Raw genomic sequence first — 14,035 nt, forward strand, 5'->3', positions numbered from 1 at the left:
GAAGAGGTTTGGTTTTACTTGTAATTACTGGAATAGTCGAGGCCGTTTATATTCTTATTGCATGTCCTAACTCTAATGAGAAGCCTGATTAGAAGAGAAATGAATTACTGCTCAGTCCTTATCATTAGAGCAGGGCATTGCAGAAAGCACGCTGGATCGGAGAACCGGAGGCCTCATTATAATCCTGGCTCTGCCACTCGTTAGCGGTGCAGCCTTGGTTTGCTCCTTTGGAAAATGTAGCCTCCTTGAAGGCAGGAACTTCTTTTATACCGCTGTATCCCCAGCACCCATAGTATGCCCAATGAGTAATTTTTGGACGGACAAATGAATGAATGAGTAGACTAGATCATGGCTCGTTTTTCAGATAATGTAGAAGTTTGAACTAATTAAGAACAGTTTCTAAAACAGTCTGTGTTTGCAGAATCACATGCAGCGTGCTTATTCCTGACCAAATGCAATTAAGAGGGATATTAAAAAAAAAAAGGGATATTTAAACACTGCAAAAAACACATGCAGCATTCCCTTTGACTTGGGGGGACATAGTACAAAAACGCAACCCTTTGAAAGGACAAAATGACTCAGCTGCAGATATTAAAGAAAGCCTATAAGTATATGTAAGTGTATGTATTTACACATAAATCTTAGTGCAAGTATCTTTGTATAGCACAAAACCCAAGGGAGAGAAACATGTTTGTGTGGTATTCTAAAGCTTTTGGAAGAACGAATTGCTTGCAGATTTTAAGAGAAGAAACGCCTTATGTTAGGCGAGGAATGAATCCGCTTTGCACACATCCATCTTCATACAAAGCAGCAGTCACATCGGTCTGTCTGGAGTGGCAATGGGTTGAGTTGAAGGCAAAGATAAAAAATAATAGTTTAGGATCGTTAGACCAGCCATTTTGAACCTGAAAATCCAAGTCGAATTTAAAGTCTTACACTTTTAGTTTTTTAGAAGGAAAATAAGTTTTCCTTGGTGAAAAGGTTTCCTTATATTGAAGGTTAGTCCAGTGAAACACATTTAGTGTTTGAAATGTATCTATAATACGTTTGTAGCTTTCCTTTAAAGATAGTTTTTTAATTTCTGTTTCCAGCAATGTTGAGAATGACAGAGGACCACGTGCTTCCGGAGCTGAATAAGGTAGTATGTGGTAGTAGGTTTTCCAGAGTGTTAGTACTGCTCTGCCTGAGCTCAGCTTGGTTACTCAGCTCCGTATTCTTACACCTTTGCTAGTTGACAAGATGTCAGGCTGCAGACGCTAAGTACAGCTTAGGAAAGCCTTTTTTTTTTTCCTCGAAGAAATTTGTTTTACTTATTTTTCATCTTTACTATGACTGTCTAATTTTATAATTTTCATGTTTAGATAAGATTTTGTAATCCGTATTATGTAGGGTACTTGTATTCTTTAACTTCTTTAAGTTTTGAATACATTTTTATTTATTTGGAAATTTGGTACTTTAGATATTAGTCCCAATGCTGATGTCTGGTAAACAGTAGTTTCTCTGACTATAAGGATTGTGACAAGTTGCAGTGGAATTTCCTTTACGTAAGCTTCTGCAGACTAGGGCAACATTCCCTCGTGGTTTCTGTGGCTCACTCCTCACCCCTGCGCAAACGCTGATTCTGATAGATGAGGGGATCTGGGGCCTGTGAAAATGGAGAGCATTAAAATTAGCCCCACTGGACTAGATGAATAAGGGATCCCCGTTCTGAGACTCTTACAAGAAGCAGATCTTTCATGCTGTGGGAGTAGCCTTGCAAACCAGGGAGGTTCACGTTGGCTGTTCTCTTGCTTTTGTTTGGGGAAATAAAATGTGTTCATTGTTGGGGGGAACCTCGGGGTGTAATTTTGTGAGGGCTGAAGAACTGGGGTGGGGTGAGGGCAGGGTCACTAGAAGAAGCAAAGGCCAACCCCCAAGCGAACATTGCTGTCCAGTTGTAGGTCTTCGCTCAAGTCAAGGGGACTTCTCTAGACGGACAGTCTCCTCTTCCAGAGCAGGGACCCTGCACACACAGTCTTAGCACAGGGCCTAAAATAATAAACAACTTTAGGCCATAAGGAATTCTGTAGCGATTGGATTAGCTGATTGGAAAATGGGTTTAAAATGTTTAATTACATGCTTGTCAGAGCCTCAGGATTTCATATTTTCACAGTCGCATAATCTTTTGGATTTCTGTTGATGTTTCTTTGAAGGAACTTTGCCTCTTTGTCCCATGACTTTTAATAGGTAGTTGAAAAAAAAAGATCACATTTATTATTACATAATACAAGATCTATTGGGAAGCTTTCTTTTATCTTGATTTGTTTTTCTTTTTGTTCCTTTTTGGTTTTGATAGATGACTCAAAAAGATATCACATTTGTTGCTGAATTTCTTACTGAACATTTCAATGAGGTAGGAGATTGGTATTTCTGTAATGCTGTTGGTTTTTTTTTTTTTAAGGAATTACAATAAACCTGGGTAATGGTGAGAAGTAATCACAATCCAATTTAATTGACATTCTTAGCAGTTGTGCTTTTTAAACTATTGAACTAATTAATGGCAATACTTATTTTAGAGCCTTTACAAATTCAGATTTTGTTTGGATGCCTGTCATACAATCCCTAAAAGAAAAGGATAACTGCCACTAACAGCTCTCTTACAAAATAGAGGTTTTTGTTAAGTTTAAGAATGGTTTTCTTTCTCTTTTGTGAGTTGACCTAAGGGTTAAACTATGCTTATTCTTTCTAGGCTCCAGACCTTTATAATCGAAAAGGAAAATACTTTAACGTTGAAAAAGTTGGTCAGGTATGGGCTTTTGATTGAACTTATTACTTTTTTTAGAAATTATTAAAAAAGTAATATTAAAATTTTAGCAGTGTTAGTCTTTATTATCCAGACTTTCCTGGAAAATACTACAGTGCAAGCTTACACAACAGCCCTGTTCTTTTAATAAAGTAACCAAAAAGGAGCAGTTTTTAAACTTTCTGGTCTCAGAACTCTCTTATATTCTTAATACTTGTTGAGGACCCCAAAGCATTTTTGCTAACGTGGGTTGTGTTTATCAATGGTAGATGTTAGTAGGCTTTAGAAATGAAACAATACGAAATTATTTAAAAGTAACAATAATTCCACTTAACCATTACATGTTAACATAAATATTTTTAATGAAAAATGACTGTATTTTATAAAACAGTTTAGTGAAGAGTGGCTTCATTTAGTAGTTGTGCAAATCTCTTTGATGTCTGGCTTAATAGAAAACAGCTTTTCATAGCTACTTCTTCAGTGTGTTGTGTTGGGTTTTTTTTTTTTTTTAAAGATTTTATTTATTTATTTGACAGAGAGAGAGACAGCCAGCAAGAGAGGGAACACAAGCAGGGGAAGTGGGAGAGGAAGAAGCAGGCTCATAGCGGAAGAGCCTGATGTGGGGCTCGATCCCATAACGCCGGGATCACGCCCTGAGCCGAAGGCAGACGCTTAACCGCTGTGCCACCCAGGCGCCCCTGTGTTGGGTTTTTATGGTTAATGTATGTAGAGAAAATCTGGCCTCGCATAGGTGTTAGAAAGGGAGAAGTATCATAATGGCTTTTTCAGAGAATTGTGGATGTTTTTTGATATTATACCAACTCGTGATAAGAGATAGTGTCTTAAAGGTTAGCTTTAATGTGGAATCTAAAATTGCATCAGTGAACTTTTCATACTCTGATACATTAAAATCCATTCATCTGTCCTGTGCTTTGAATGGACCTTTTACCCATGCATGATTTTGTAATATTATGTATTGGTCGTTTGGAAAGTACGGGTTCACTGAATTATGCAGATCTCCCAAATGCTGACACCTTTCTCCATGCAGTATCCAAAAGTCAGATTTTATGAATATCCGCACCAAGATCATCAGAAAATCTTTAAGTACTGTGGCTGTCAAGCACACGGTGGCAGATACAGATTTTCCAAAATTTTAATTTTTGCTTGAGTGTTTAAATGTTACCATTGGCAGCAAATACTGTCAGTTGTTTTGCTTAAAGTGACAGGCCTGCTTTATTTTCAGGAAAATACCTCCCAAATACCCACATGCGAATAATCATAACTTACCTGCCAGTCATTCTTTCAAATAAAAATGGAATTCCGTTAACAGCAACAAAGTGCCTGGCTTAACCCACAGCTAAAACAATTTCTTAAGTGTTTTTCCTCATGGTCACCATTGTACTTTGGTATCAGGAAAAGTGCCTTATGTTTCCTTCCCAGTTCTGTCAGAGAGAACAGTAAAAGATTTGTACTCCAGGGTTGAGATTTAATAAAATTAATTATCTTAATAGGCTCATTAAATAATAAGTGAAACCATCAGTCAGTCAGTGGCAAAAAGGAATACAATGCCTGCTAGTATGGCTTAAGGCCACCACCTTGCCTCCCAGCGCCAGCAGTTGTCCCCACCTATGACCCTCAGTGCAGATGTCAACACAGTTGAAAGGGCAAATAACATTTTGACATTATAAAAATAGTATTGACACATGGATCCTTAAAGCATCTTCGGGGCTCCCAGGGGTCTGTCGACTACACTTTGAGGACTATTGCCCTAGAGTAGATGGCCAGGTAATACTTTTAAAATTAATTTACAACACACACACGCACACTTATAAAAGATTAAAATGTCCATGAAAATGGGGCACAAAATTTAAACTCAGTGTGTGGTCTCTGCATCCGTAACATTCTGATCTAGGAGTTTGTGGTTTGCTTAGTCGCTCGGCATTTAGTGAATTTTGGTCACTTCACTTGGAATGATAGCAATGCAATTTCAGAGCACTTGGCAGTTAAACAGATTACTTTTTAAATAGAAGAATGTTAACTATAAAGTCTTTGAAGCCTCCTTTGTTTACAACATTTAAAATTTTGGTTCTGTGTTCTAGTACTTGAAAGATGAAGATGATGATCTCGTGTCACCGCCTAACACAGAAGGAAACCAGTGGTACGATTTTCTTCAAAATAGCAACCACCTTAAAGGTATTCAGTGAACTAAGTGCGTTTTGGCCATGTTTATACTTGCTTTGAGACCGGTGTATTAACTATGAGTGTCGTGGACAGTTACTGAATATTTATTTCAGGTCTTTAGATCATTCGTGCCTGTTGTATTTGATTAGAGAAACAGCAGAATAACAAACAGTAAATGACATTACCACGATAGAAAACATTCTGAAATTAACTCTGATGGGGTAATATTGCTTATTCTCAGGTATTATATTGTCTGTTCTGTACCCTATAAAAACAAGAGGATGTTGGGAAGAAAATTATAGAGCCTGCTAGTGAGAGAAGTCTTTTGCAGATTCCAATTTGTGAACGCCTAAGAGCATAGTGATGCTTCACTGTTGTCCTGAGATTGTAGGTTTTTTATGTATTTGTGCCTTTCATTCTCTAGGATCTTGAAATGTTGGTACAGTAAAATGATCCAGCCTTATTATTTGGGTGCAACACCAAATAGCAACCACTAAATATGTCAGAACTTCACTATTTTAGATGCAGATATTTTTGAAGCAGTATTTCTTTGCTTTCTCACAGAGTAATCTGATCACAGTCTGTCAGTTTCTTAGGTCCCTAGGGTAATAGCCCCATGCATGTAGTTCCTCCCTTAACGCCCCCAGGAACCTAGGGGGTAGGCACCTGTTATCCCCATTTCCTAACAAGGAAGCTGAAGATGAGAGGCGGCCCAAGATCACACAAGCTGATGCATGATGGAACTAGGGTTCTGCTGACCTCACAGCCCGAGTTCTTAACTCGACTCTGTGGTAACCTCTGCCACTCTGTCTGATTGCTATTTATCTGAATAAATGAATGAATGAATGAATGAATGAATGAGGGTGGAGGGGGAAGGAGAGAATTCTCTAAAGCCAGAACTTGGCTTGTTGCTCTTTTGTTTTAACGCTAGAAGACCAAATTCTTTGTCAGCGCAAGACATTTTGTATTGCTTTAGATCTGTTGATGTCAGTTAGTTATTGAGTGGAGGGAGAATGGAGGTGCGGCTGACTCACCTCATTGCTGTTTAGTCAGGATGCAGCCCCAGCCTGAGGAGGGCTCATGGCATTGTGCCAGGAGTGGTGGCACCCGGACCCTGTCTGTCCATGGTCCTGGGAACTTGGATGGGCTAAAAATAGGCCCTGCCCTTTTCTCCCTCACATCTTCTGTGCCTGAACAGGAAGGCCTAATCTTAGCCAGGGGCATCATGTGTAACCAAGATAACGCTTCATATTATTAACTCCATCTCTTAAATGCTCAAGGTTTTGCTAGTATGTGAATTGGGACAAGCTCATTAATTCTCCAGTTTCTTAGTCCAATGTAAAGAAATACTCTCATTAAGGAACTGTTTTTGGTGTTTTTTGTTTTCTGTTTTTTAAGATTTATTTATTAGAGAGTGTGTGTGGTGGGGAGGGACAGAGGGAGAAGGAGAGAGAATCCTGAGCAGACTCTGAGCTGAGCATGGAGCCCAATGCAGAGCTTGATCCCACGACCCCAAGATCATGACCTGAGCCGAAACCAAGACTCGGACACCCAACCAGCTGAGCCACCCAGACGCCCCATCTTTGTGGAACTGTTAAGAAAACTTTCATGAAACTTCTTTCTAGCACCTTGCAAAAATCGCGTGCTAAATATTTACTACTTGTACTTTCTCAGTTCATGAGGGAGCGTCAGTGTTGTACGATGGGTGAAAGTCGGTGCTCTGGGCCGCGGGGGTTGCAACCTGCTCTACGACTTCCTTGTAGTGCGGCTGAGGGCACACCATCTAACCTCTCTGTTCCCCAGTTTTCTCATCAGTAAAACGAGGACCGTAGTAATGCCTTCCTCAAAACGCTGTTGTGAAGATTCAGTAAATGGAGATAGACACTTGGTGCCTGGCTCATGGCTCCCGAGCAGTCAGGATGCTATCATGTGAGCTGTTGTTACTCAGAGCACTTCTGACACTAAAATGAGAGGTTTTTCCTCCCGAGACCAATTCTGACACCCAACTGGTTGTCCTGCAATTCAGTTCTGATGCTAACTACCAGACTCCACAGGTTCCATGGCTCCGTCCCACAAGGCTGCCTCCACTTCCGACTTCAGTCCTAAGGATCGGGGCCCTGGGTGGGCTACATTTCTGTCCCCACAACCCCTCCCCCCTTACAGGTTGATAATTTGCTAAAATGGCTCACGAAACTCAAACACTTCCCTTAGGTTTACTGCTTTATTATAAAGGGGCAAGTCGGAACAGCCAAGTGGAAGAGGTGCATAGGGCAGGGTCTGCGGGGGAGGGGCCTGGAGCTCCCGCACCTGCTCTGGGCATGCCTCCCTCCCAGCACCCGGAAGCCCTCTGTTCAGGGGCTCTTCATAGGGTTTTCATTAGGCAGGTATGATTGATTAAACTGCTGATTACAGGTGATTGGGCTTAACTCAGCTCCTCTCCCCACCCTGGAAGTTGGGGGATGAGGGCTGAAAAGTCCAGGCTTCTTTTGGGACTTAGTCTTTCTGGTGACTAGTCCTCCTCATCCTGAAACTATCTAGGGATCTACCCAGAGCCGCCTCATGACACCAAAAGATGTTCCTATCACCCTTATCACTCAGGAAGTTCTGACGGTTTTAGACGCTCGGTGCCAGGAACCAGGGACAAAGACCAGATATCGTTCTCTGCTCCCACAGCATCTGTCACCTGTGGGGAGCTTAAAATGTTAACCAGATCAAAACTCACTTTGTCCAGCACAGTTGGGACATGAGATGCCACAAGTGAGGGAGGCTGCAGAGCTCAGGAGAAGAGGGTGGGCCTGCGAGTCCAAGGGTTGGATTCACAGGTGTGGATTCTTCATCATTCTCACACCAGGCAAATCGCCCAAACCTCCTGAACCTCATTTTTTTTAATCCGTAAGTTGGAGAGTGCAGTGCTTGCTTTGTGTGGCTGTTGTGAGCAATAGAAATAACAGAAAGGAATCTAGCGTGGTTGCTATCTGTGAACGCTTAATTATATATTACTTCCTACTGGTAAAGTAGCCTTTTGAAAAGTGAACTGCTTAGTTACACAACACTAGTTTCTTGTCTCTTGTTTCTGTTTTTAGTATTATACTCTTCCAAAACAATACTGGACTGCTGTTGTCACCCCACTGTGGCAAAGAGTAGAGAACGAATTCTATTTTATTATGTGTCTTGTGGTTCCCTAATCACCCCTTCCTTCTTGCACCCAGCCGAAGCCAACTGTTGGATTTGGGTGGGGAAAACAGAATAAAGAGTATGGAGCTGCTAGGACTTGGCCTGCAGTGGCTGTGGTGGGTTTTAGCGGGCCGGCAGCAGGGAATGATGAAAGAAAGGCAGAAGGCTGCGGTCACTTGTGCTGAGGTTGCGTGCAGGGATACCATGAAGCGGCCAGGGAGATCACCACCGCCAGATAAGCGGTGTGGGCTGCCTCCGACGAGAGATTGTTTTCTCCTAATCATTTGGTTTACTATAGCTTTGTGTTTTTGTGTGTCTCTTCTTGTTTGAAACCAGAAAGTCCTTTGCTGTTTCCATATTATCCTCGAAAATCATTGCATTTTGTGAAAAGGCGGATGGAGAACATTATTGATCTATGCTTGCAAAAACCAGCAGTAAGTGTGAAAAAGAAATGCATGCCTTTATGGAAGAGTGAGACTGTCTACGATATGGGGCTCACTTATGTAAACGGTCATAGTTATAAAGGTGAGCCATATGCAAATGCTGCTATTCAACTTTTGGCTAATGGCTAACAAAAATGGCAGGTTCATTGGGTTCACCCTAACATTTCCTTTTAGGAACTAAATAGCTAATCTTATTTTTAGTATCTTCATAAACTAAAAAAGTAAACAAATAACAAGGTTATTGAGAGTGTTGGCATCCTTATTATTTTATTTGTTCCCAGAACAAACTTCTTATAAACAGTCTTGGCTACAGAGCTGTCGTGTGCCTGGCTTACTGCCGCAGGAGGGGAGATCGGTGCTGTGAGACGAGGGCACGGGCTGGGGGTTCTTCTGGTTCCTTTCAGAATTTCTTCTGTCTCTTGTCCTTGCTGTTAGGACTGTCATTGAAGTTTCTTCTGTGAAAGCTTGGTGATCGAGATGGCTTTTCACTAGACTTGAGCAGTGAAGGTCAGGTACTTTCTGTAGAGGACCTGTGTGTATGTAAATGCTTTCATTGTATTTTTAAAATTTATTTTATTTAGGATGTCATTGGGAAATCGATGAATCAAGCAATCTGTATTCCATTATATAGGGATGCTAGAAGGTAATTCTGTTTACTTTTTGGGTGGTAAGATTCAGCGGCCAATTTAATTTTTTCTTACCTGTTTTTCTTTTATTTTAGTCAGGAGTGTACGCGCAGATTATTCAAATTTCCTTTCCTGTAAGTGTGTGTTTCTTCCCGTCTCATGCGAGCAATGCAGTTTTGTTCTTTGCTGTGACAGCTAAATATCATGTTTTGACATTAATTTTTTTTTTCCTAGGTGGAATAATAAAACCTCAAATCTGCATTATCTTCTTTTTACTATTTTAGAAGATTCACTTTATAAAATGTGTATCTTAAGGAGACATACTGATATTTCCCGGTAAGTATTAATCTAAAGTTTGAGTTAGACAATGAGATTATGTTATTTGTAATATTAAACATACAGCTTCCCTCCCCTACATTTTGGGGTTCAGTTAAGCTACCTTAGGACTTTAGGCTTGTCCCTGAACTGCTCTTAATCTTAGTTTTCACATCATTAAGACGATAATGCCAAATCAGGAAGCTATATGATCCCTTCTGATTTTAGATTATTAATTTTGTACATGTGTAGCTGTGACTTGTAGGATTTCTTTAGCATTAGGAAAAATACAGCAGCAGAACACTCAGGATTATATCTCATGAACTTCTAGCGGTTTAGAACTGTGGTTTGGGTTCCTTACAGAAAGGATTTTTGCCTCAGGCTAGGTATGCCTTTCATTAAACAAGAGGCCTGCCTATAGAGACTTCTTTTGAGAATCTGAAGTAAAAGTTCTAAAAAATAAATTATGTACAGAATACCATTTGTATCTCGAATGGTATTTTTTTTTTAAAGATTGTATGTATGTATTTGAGAGAGAGAGAACGCGAGCAGGATGAGGGGCAGAGGAAGGAGCAGACTCTCTGCTGAGCAGGGAGCCTGATGCAGGACTCGATCCTGGAACTCCAGGATCTTGACCTGAGCTGAAGGCAGACGCTCAACCGACTGAGCCCCCCAGGTGCCCCCTCAAATGGTATTTAATCTGACTTTGAAGGAAATGTTTTGAGACCCAAGATGGGGCCAAAGAGAAGTAATTTGGTTGTTCCCAATTGTCCTTAATTTTATAAGGTGTCTAGCTAACTATCATATGATTTCTCTCATCTATGGAACATAAGAACTAGAATGATCAGTAGGGGAAGAAAGGGATAAAGAAAGGGGGGGTAATCAGAAGGGGGAATGAAACATGAGAGACTATGGACTATGAGAAACAAACTGAGGGCTACAGAGGGGAGGGGGGTGGGGGAATGGGATAGACCGGTGATGGGTAGTAAGGAGGGCACATATTGCATGGTGCACTGGGTGTTATACACAACTAATGAATCATCGAGCCTTACATCGAAAACCGGGGATGTACTGTTTGGTGACTAACATAATATAATAAAAAATCATTATTAAACAAAAAAAAAAATTTTTATAAGGTATCTAGCTATTTTAATGACCAAGATTTTAAACCAAGATTTGTCTGTCTAGGTGTATAAATTAGTTGTCAGTGTTGCAGAGTGAGCATAATGGTATTTTGGGTCTGGGACTTGGCTGTTTAGGTAAATATACTAACACTGACAATCATGTTCTTTCAAGCATTTAGATTATTGGCTATCCAGGTTCCACAGTCTCTTTTTTCTCCCCTTCTTTCTTCAAGATCTGTAAGTAATGGACTAATTGCTATTAAGTTTGGGAGCTTCACATATGCCACAACCGAAAAAGTGAGAAGAAGGTAAATCTTGACTCTTGTTTGGCTGAGGTTGTATACATATACAGATGATGTGTGCATGTATTACATCATAGAAAGATGGTTAGACTCAGGTACAGTGATGATGTGATGCTTAGGACGCCTTTGTAACGTGCAGCACAGGGCGCAGGATTGCTTACACAGCTTATACTTTGATTGACTTAACAATTGAATAGAACCTTACTGCCCTACAGGAATTTGTATAGCCGTGGTTTCCTATGATTGATACCTCTGAGCTCCCTTGTCTGTTAAGAAAGCAAGGTGGCGCCAGGGGGCACGTGGCTGAAGTTCTTGTTACGACCAGCAGTAACGTGAAGTGGCCTCATTCTCCGGGATGTTCTTAGGACATGAAAGGGTAACCGTACCACAGTCGTCCCTGAGGCTGTGGAATGGACACTCATCCCAGGCCAATCTTTTTCTCAGTCTCTTTTCCTTACGTAAAAGGAGTTTTTTATGATAATGTCTTTGAAGTTGTGACTTTTCCTCTGTCAATCTTATTTTTACTTCTCAGTGCAGTTAGCCCTGTTTGTTTAGCCAGTATATCTACAAGGTGCCATTTGTGGAATTTCCACAGGCTTAAGGCCTGGCTGTTGGTATCAGGAGTTTTCTGGAACTGTGAACCAATCACCCTCCCAGATTTTTCTTTTTTCACGATGACCTGTTTTTATGGCCTAGTTCTGTTTGTGAGTAATCACTACAATCGGTAACTGGCTTTAGTGCAAACTAATGATGTATTTTCAGTATAATAGTGTAGAATGTCACTTGGTTTTTGTTGTGTTAATTTTTTGCGCGGTACCACAGTACTTTCTCAGTCGTCCCGATCATCTGTGATGTAACAGAACGTCCTTCACTTCTAGCGCCTACAGCTGCTTAGACGCACAGTTTTATGACGATGAGACCGTAACAGTAGTCCTGAAAGACACCGTGGGGCGCGAAGGGAGAGATAGACTCCTGGTGCAGTTGCCGTTGTCTTCAGTGTATAACAGCGAGGACGCTGCAGAGTATCAGTTCTCTGGGGCTTACTCCACAAGGTGACGAACGCATCAGTAAGAGCCTCTTGCTGACGTGACAGTTAAATGCTTTTGAATGTGTATCGTACATTCTAGTTCCTTAGGTATGCTAGACAGCGCTTACTAGGGAGAGTAGGATGTCAGCTGAGCAAGAAGTACTGTTTTTTTCTTTAAAAAAATACTGGCTTCAACAGCTCTTCTGCCCTTTTACTTTACTAATAAATCAAGAAGTATTTGCTGAAATAAGGTGGGGAATTATTTGGAGTGGCAAATGGGACTTCTGTGCTATTTTTAAGGGGAGCATTAACCCCAGTTAATAATAGAATTAGTTATTTTAGATTTGCTCCTAGTGGTTTCCTTCCAGAATTAGGACCTCAGTAGCCACATGAAGGGTACGCAGCCAATTCTAGAGATGGCTTTAGTTTTCTTAGATTTAAGTGAGTAGGTCCCTTCTCTAATTTAAAAATGTGTCTGTTTGCTTTCCTTGAGCAGGAATCAGAAACCTTAGTAAGATGCCATTCTGGCTATTTGGAATTCCTATGTCCTAGGAAAATACTTTTTATACAGTGGCTGATAGAATTATTTCGAAAATGGGAATGTTGGTAGAAATCGAACCCATGGTAGATCCTAATACTACCCCTTGTAAACCGGAGAGAAGATCGCCTTTTCATTCCAGGCTTGGTTTTTCCCCTCTCCAGGCTAGATGAACAGTGCAGTGCTATTCCCACACGTACCATGCATTTTGAGAAGCACTGGCGATTACTGGAAAGTATGAAAGCACAGTATGTTGCTGGAAATGGTTTTCGCAAAGTGTCCTGTGTGGTAAGTATTTACAGGTTGTTTACTGACGAGGGTAACAGGAGGAAGTGACTTTGGATCTATAAGGTCCTTTCAGAAAGTGTAAACGTTTTGTGGTGTGTTGCTTTTATTGATTGAACATGTTGTGGTCTTAGCTATGTAGCTTTCTCATTTGAAAGCTGACTGAGTAATACAGTTCTCTAGATGTTATGTATGTATGTATGTATGTATGTCGTCTCGACATCCAACATGGAGCTCGAACTCGTGACCCTGAGATCAAACATCTCATGCTCTGGCGACGGAGCCACCAGGCGTCCGTAGATTTTAATTATCATGAAATTGTCACTGGTGTGTATAGGGATCCTTTTACAACAAAAGAGGCTAAGTTTAGTGATTTTGTTATAAATCGATGGGAAAATAACTTTCATACAGAACCATTCTTCAAGCTTCTGATTTCTCATATATTATGTATTAGTTCAACCATTAATTTAAAAATTCTTTATTTGACCTTTTCTTCTCCAGTTAAGCTCAAATCTCCGTCATGTAAGAGTATTTGAAATGGACATAGATGATGAATGGGAGCTTGATGAGTCTTCGGACGAAGAGGAGGAAGCGAGTAATAAGCCCGTGAAGATTAAGGAAGAAGTGTTGTCGGAGCCGGAGGCCGAGAGCCAGCAGGCCAGTGCTGCTGCCGCCGCTCCGCAGGTAGTCATCAAAGTGGAAAAACTTGACCCCGAGCTGGACTCCTGATCTAGCCTGCCCTTATTTCGTATGTTCTCGGTATGTCAGGAAGGACATGGGAGATGGACGAAGATGTTTTGGACCACTTAATTTTCTTTGTATAACAAAGAAATAAACCATACATTTGATTTTTCCTTATTCTGCTTCATTTCTTTTAGTAGTAGAGTCACTATGATAGACTTTTTTATTTTGCTGAGATTTCATTTTAATACTGCATCAGAACTCATGTTTAAAGAAAACAAATTGAATGTGAAGAAAAGTTCCATCTTTTCTGTTCAAAGGTGGGTATCAGGAATCATTCCTATATCAAGAAGAAATTACATTAAATAGTCTTTCATCACTGGAAGTTTTGATGCCTCTAGTAGCTTAAAAACGTAGATAACATTTATTCCTATTTTTCCGTTTTCCCCTTTCTAGTTGATTCTCAGTCTCCAGAATGCTTTCAAAATTATGTTTTCAAAATTATACTGCTTTACTGTAATGCTAAGTAAGCCAGAAGATGGATGCTGTCTTTCTGA

The 14,035-nt window shown here is 40.5% G+C and overlaps 1 protein-coding gene across 3 annotated transcripts in view; it reads left to right on the top strand.

Annotated features, from left to right (window-relative positions):
• Nucleotides 1-13,655, top strand: part of ANAPC4 (anaphase promoting complex subunit 4) — a 40,986-nt gene extending 27,331 nt beyond the window's left edge. For 2 of the 3 annotated variants that reach the window (XM_044389749.3, XM_026514539.4), the window contains exons 18-29: nt 1,092-1,138; nt 2,336-2,392; nt 2,729-2,785; nt 4,882-4,975; nt 8,474-8,571; nt 9,162-9,223; nt 9,302-9,340; nt 9,441-9,542; nt 10,879-10,953; nt 11,826-11,999; nt 12,677-12,800; nt 13,299-13,655. In XM_044389749.3, the coding sequence (XP_044245684.1) occupies nt 1,092-1,138; nt 2,336-2,392; nt 2,729-2,785; nt 4,882-4,975; nt 8,474-8,571; nt 9,162-9,223; nt 9,302-9,340; nt 9,441-9,542; nt 10,879-10,953; nt 11,826-11,999; nt 12,677-12,800; nt 13,299-13,526 (1,157 nt within the window). In that variant the 3' untranslated portion in view covers nt 13,527-13,655. Of the gene's footprint in view, nt 1-1,091; nt 1,139-2,335; nt 2,393-2,728; nt 2,786-4,881; nt 4,976-8,473; nt 8,572-9,161; nt 9,224-9,301; nt 9,341-9,440; nt 9,543-10,878; nt 10,954-11,825; nt 12,015-12,676; nt 12,801-13,298 lie in introns of those variants that run through there. The other variant, XM_057309580.1, reaches the window with a different exon arrangement.
• The last annotated feature ends 380 nt before the right edge of the window (nt 13,656-14,035 follow it).

The sequence above is a fragment of the Ursus arctos genome, unplaced genomic scaffold (assembly GCF_023065955.2).
Source record: "Ursus arctos isolate Adak ecotype North America unplaced genomic scaffold, UrsArc2.0 scaffold_9, whole genome shotgun sequence".
Taxonomy (NCBI): domain Eukaryota; kingdom Metazoa; phylum Chordata; class Mammalia; order Carnivora; family Ursidae; genus Ursus; species Ursus arctos.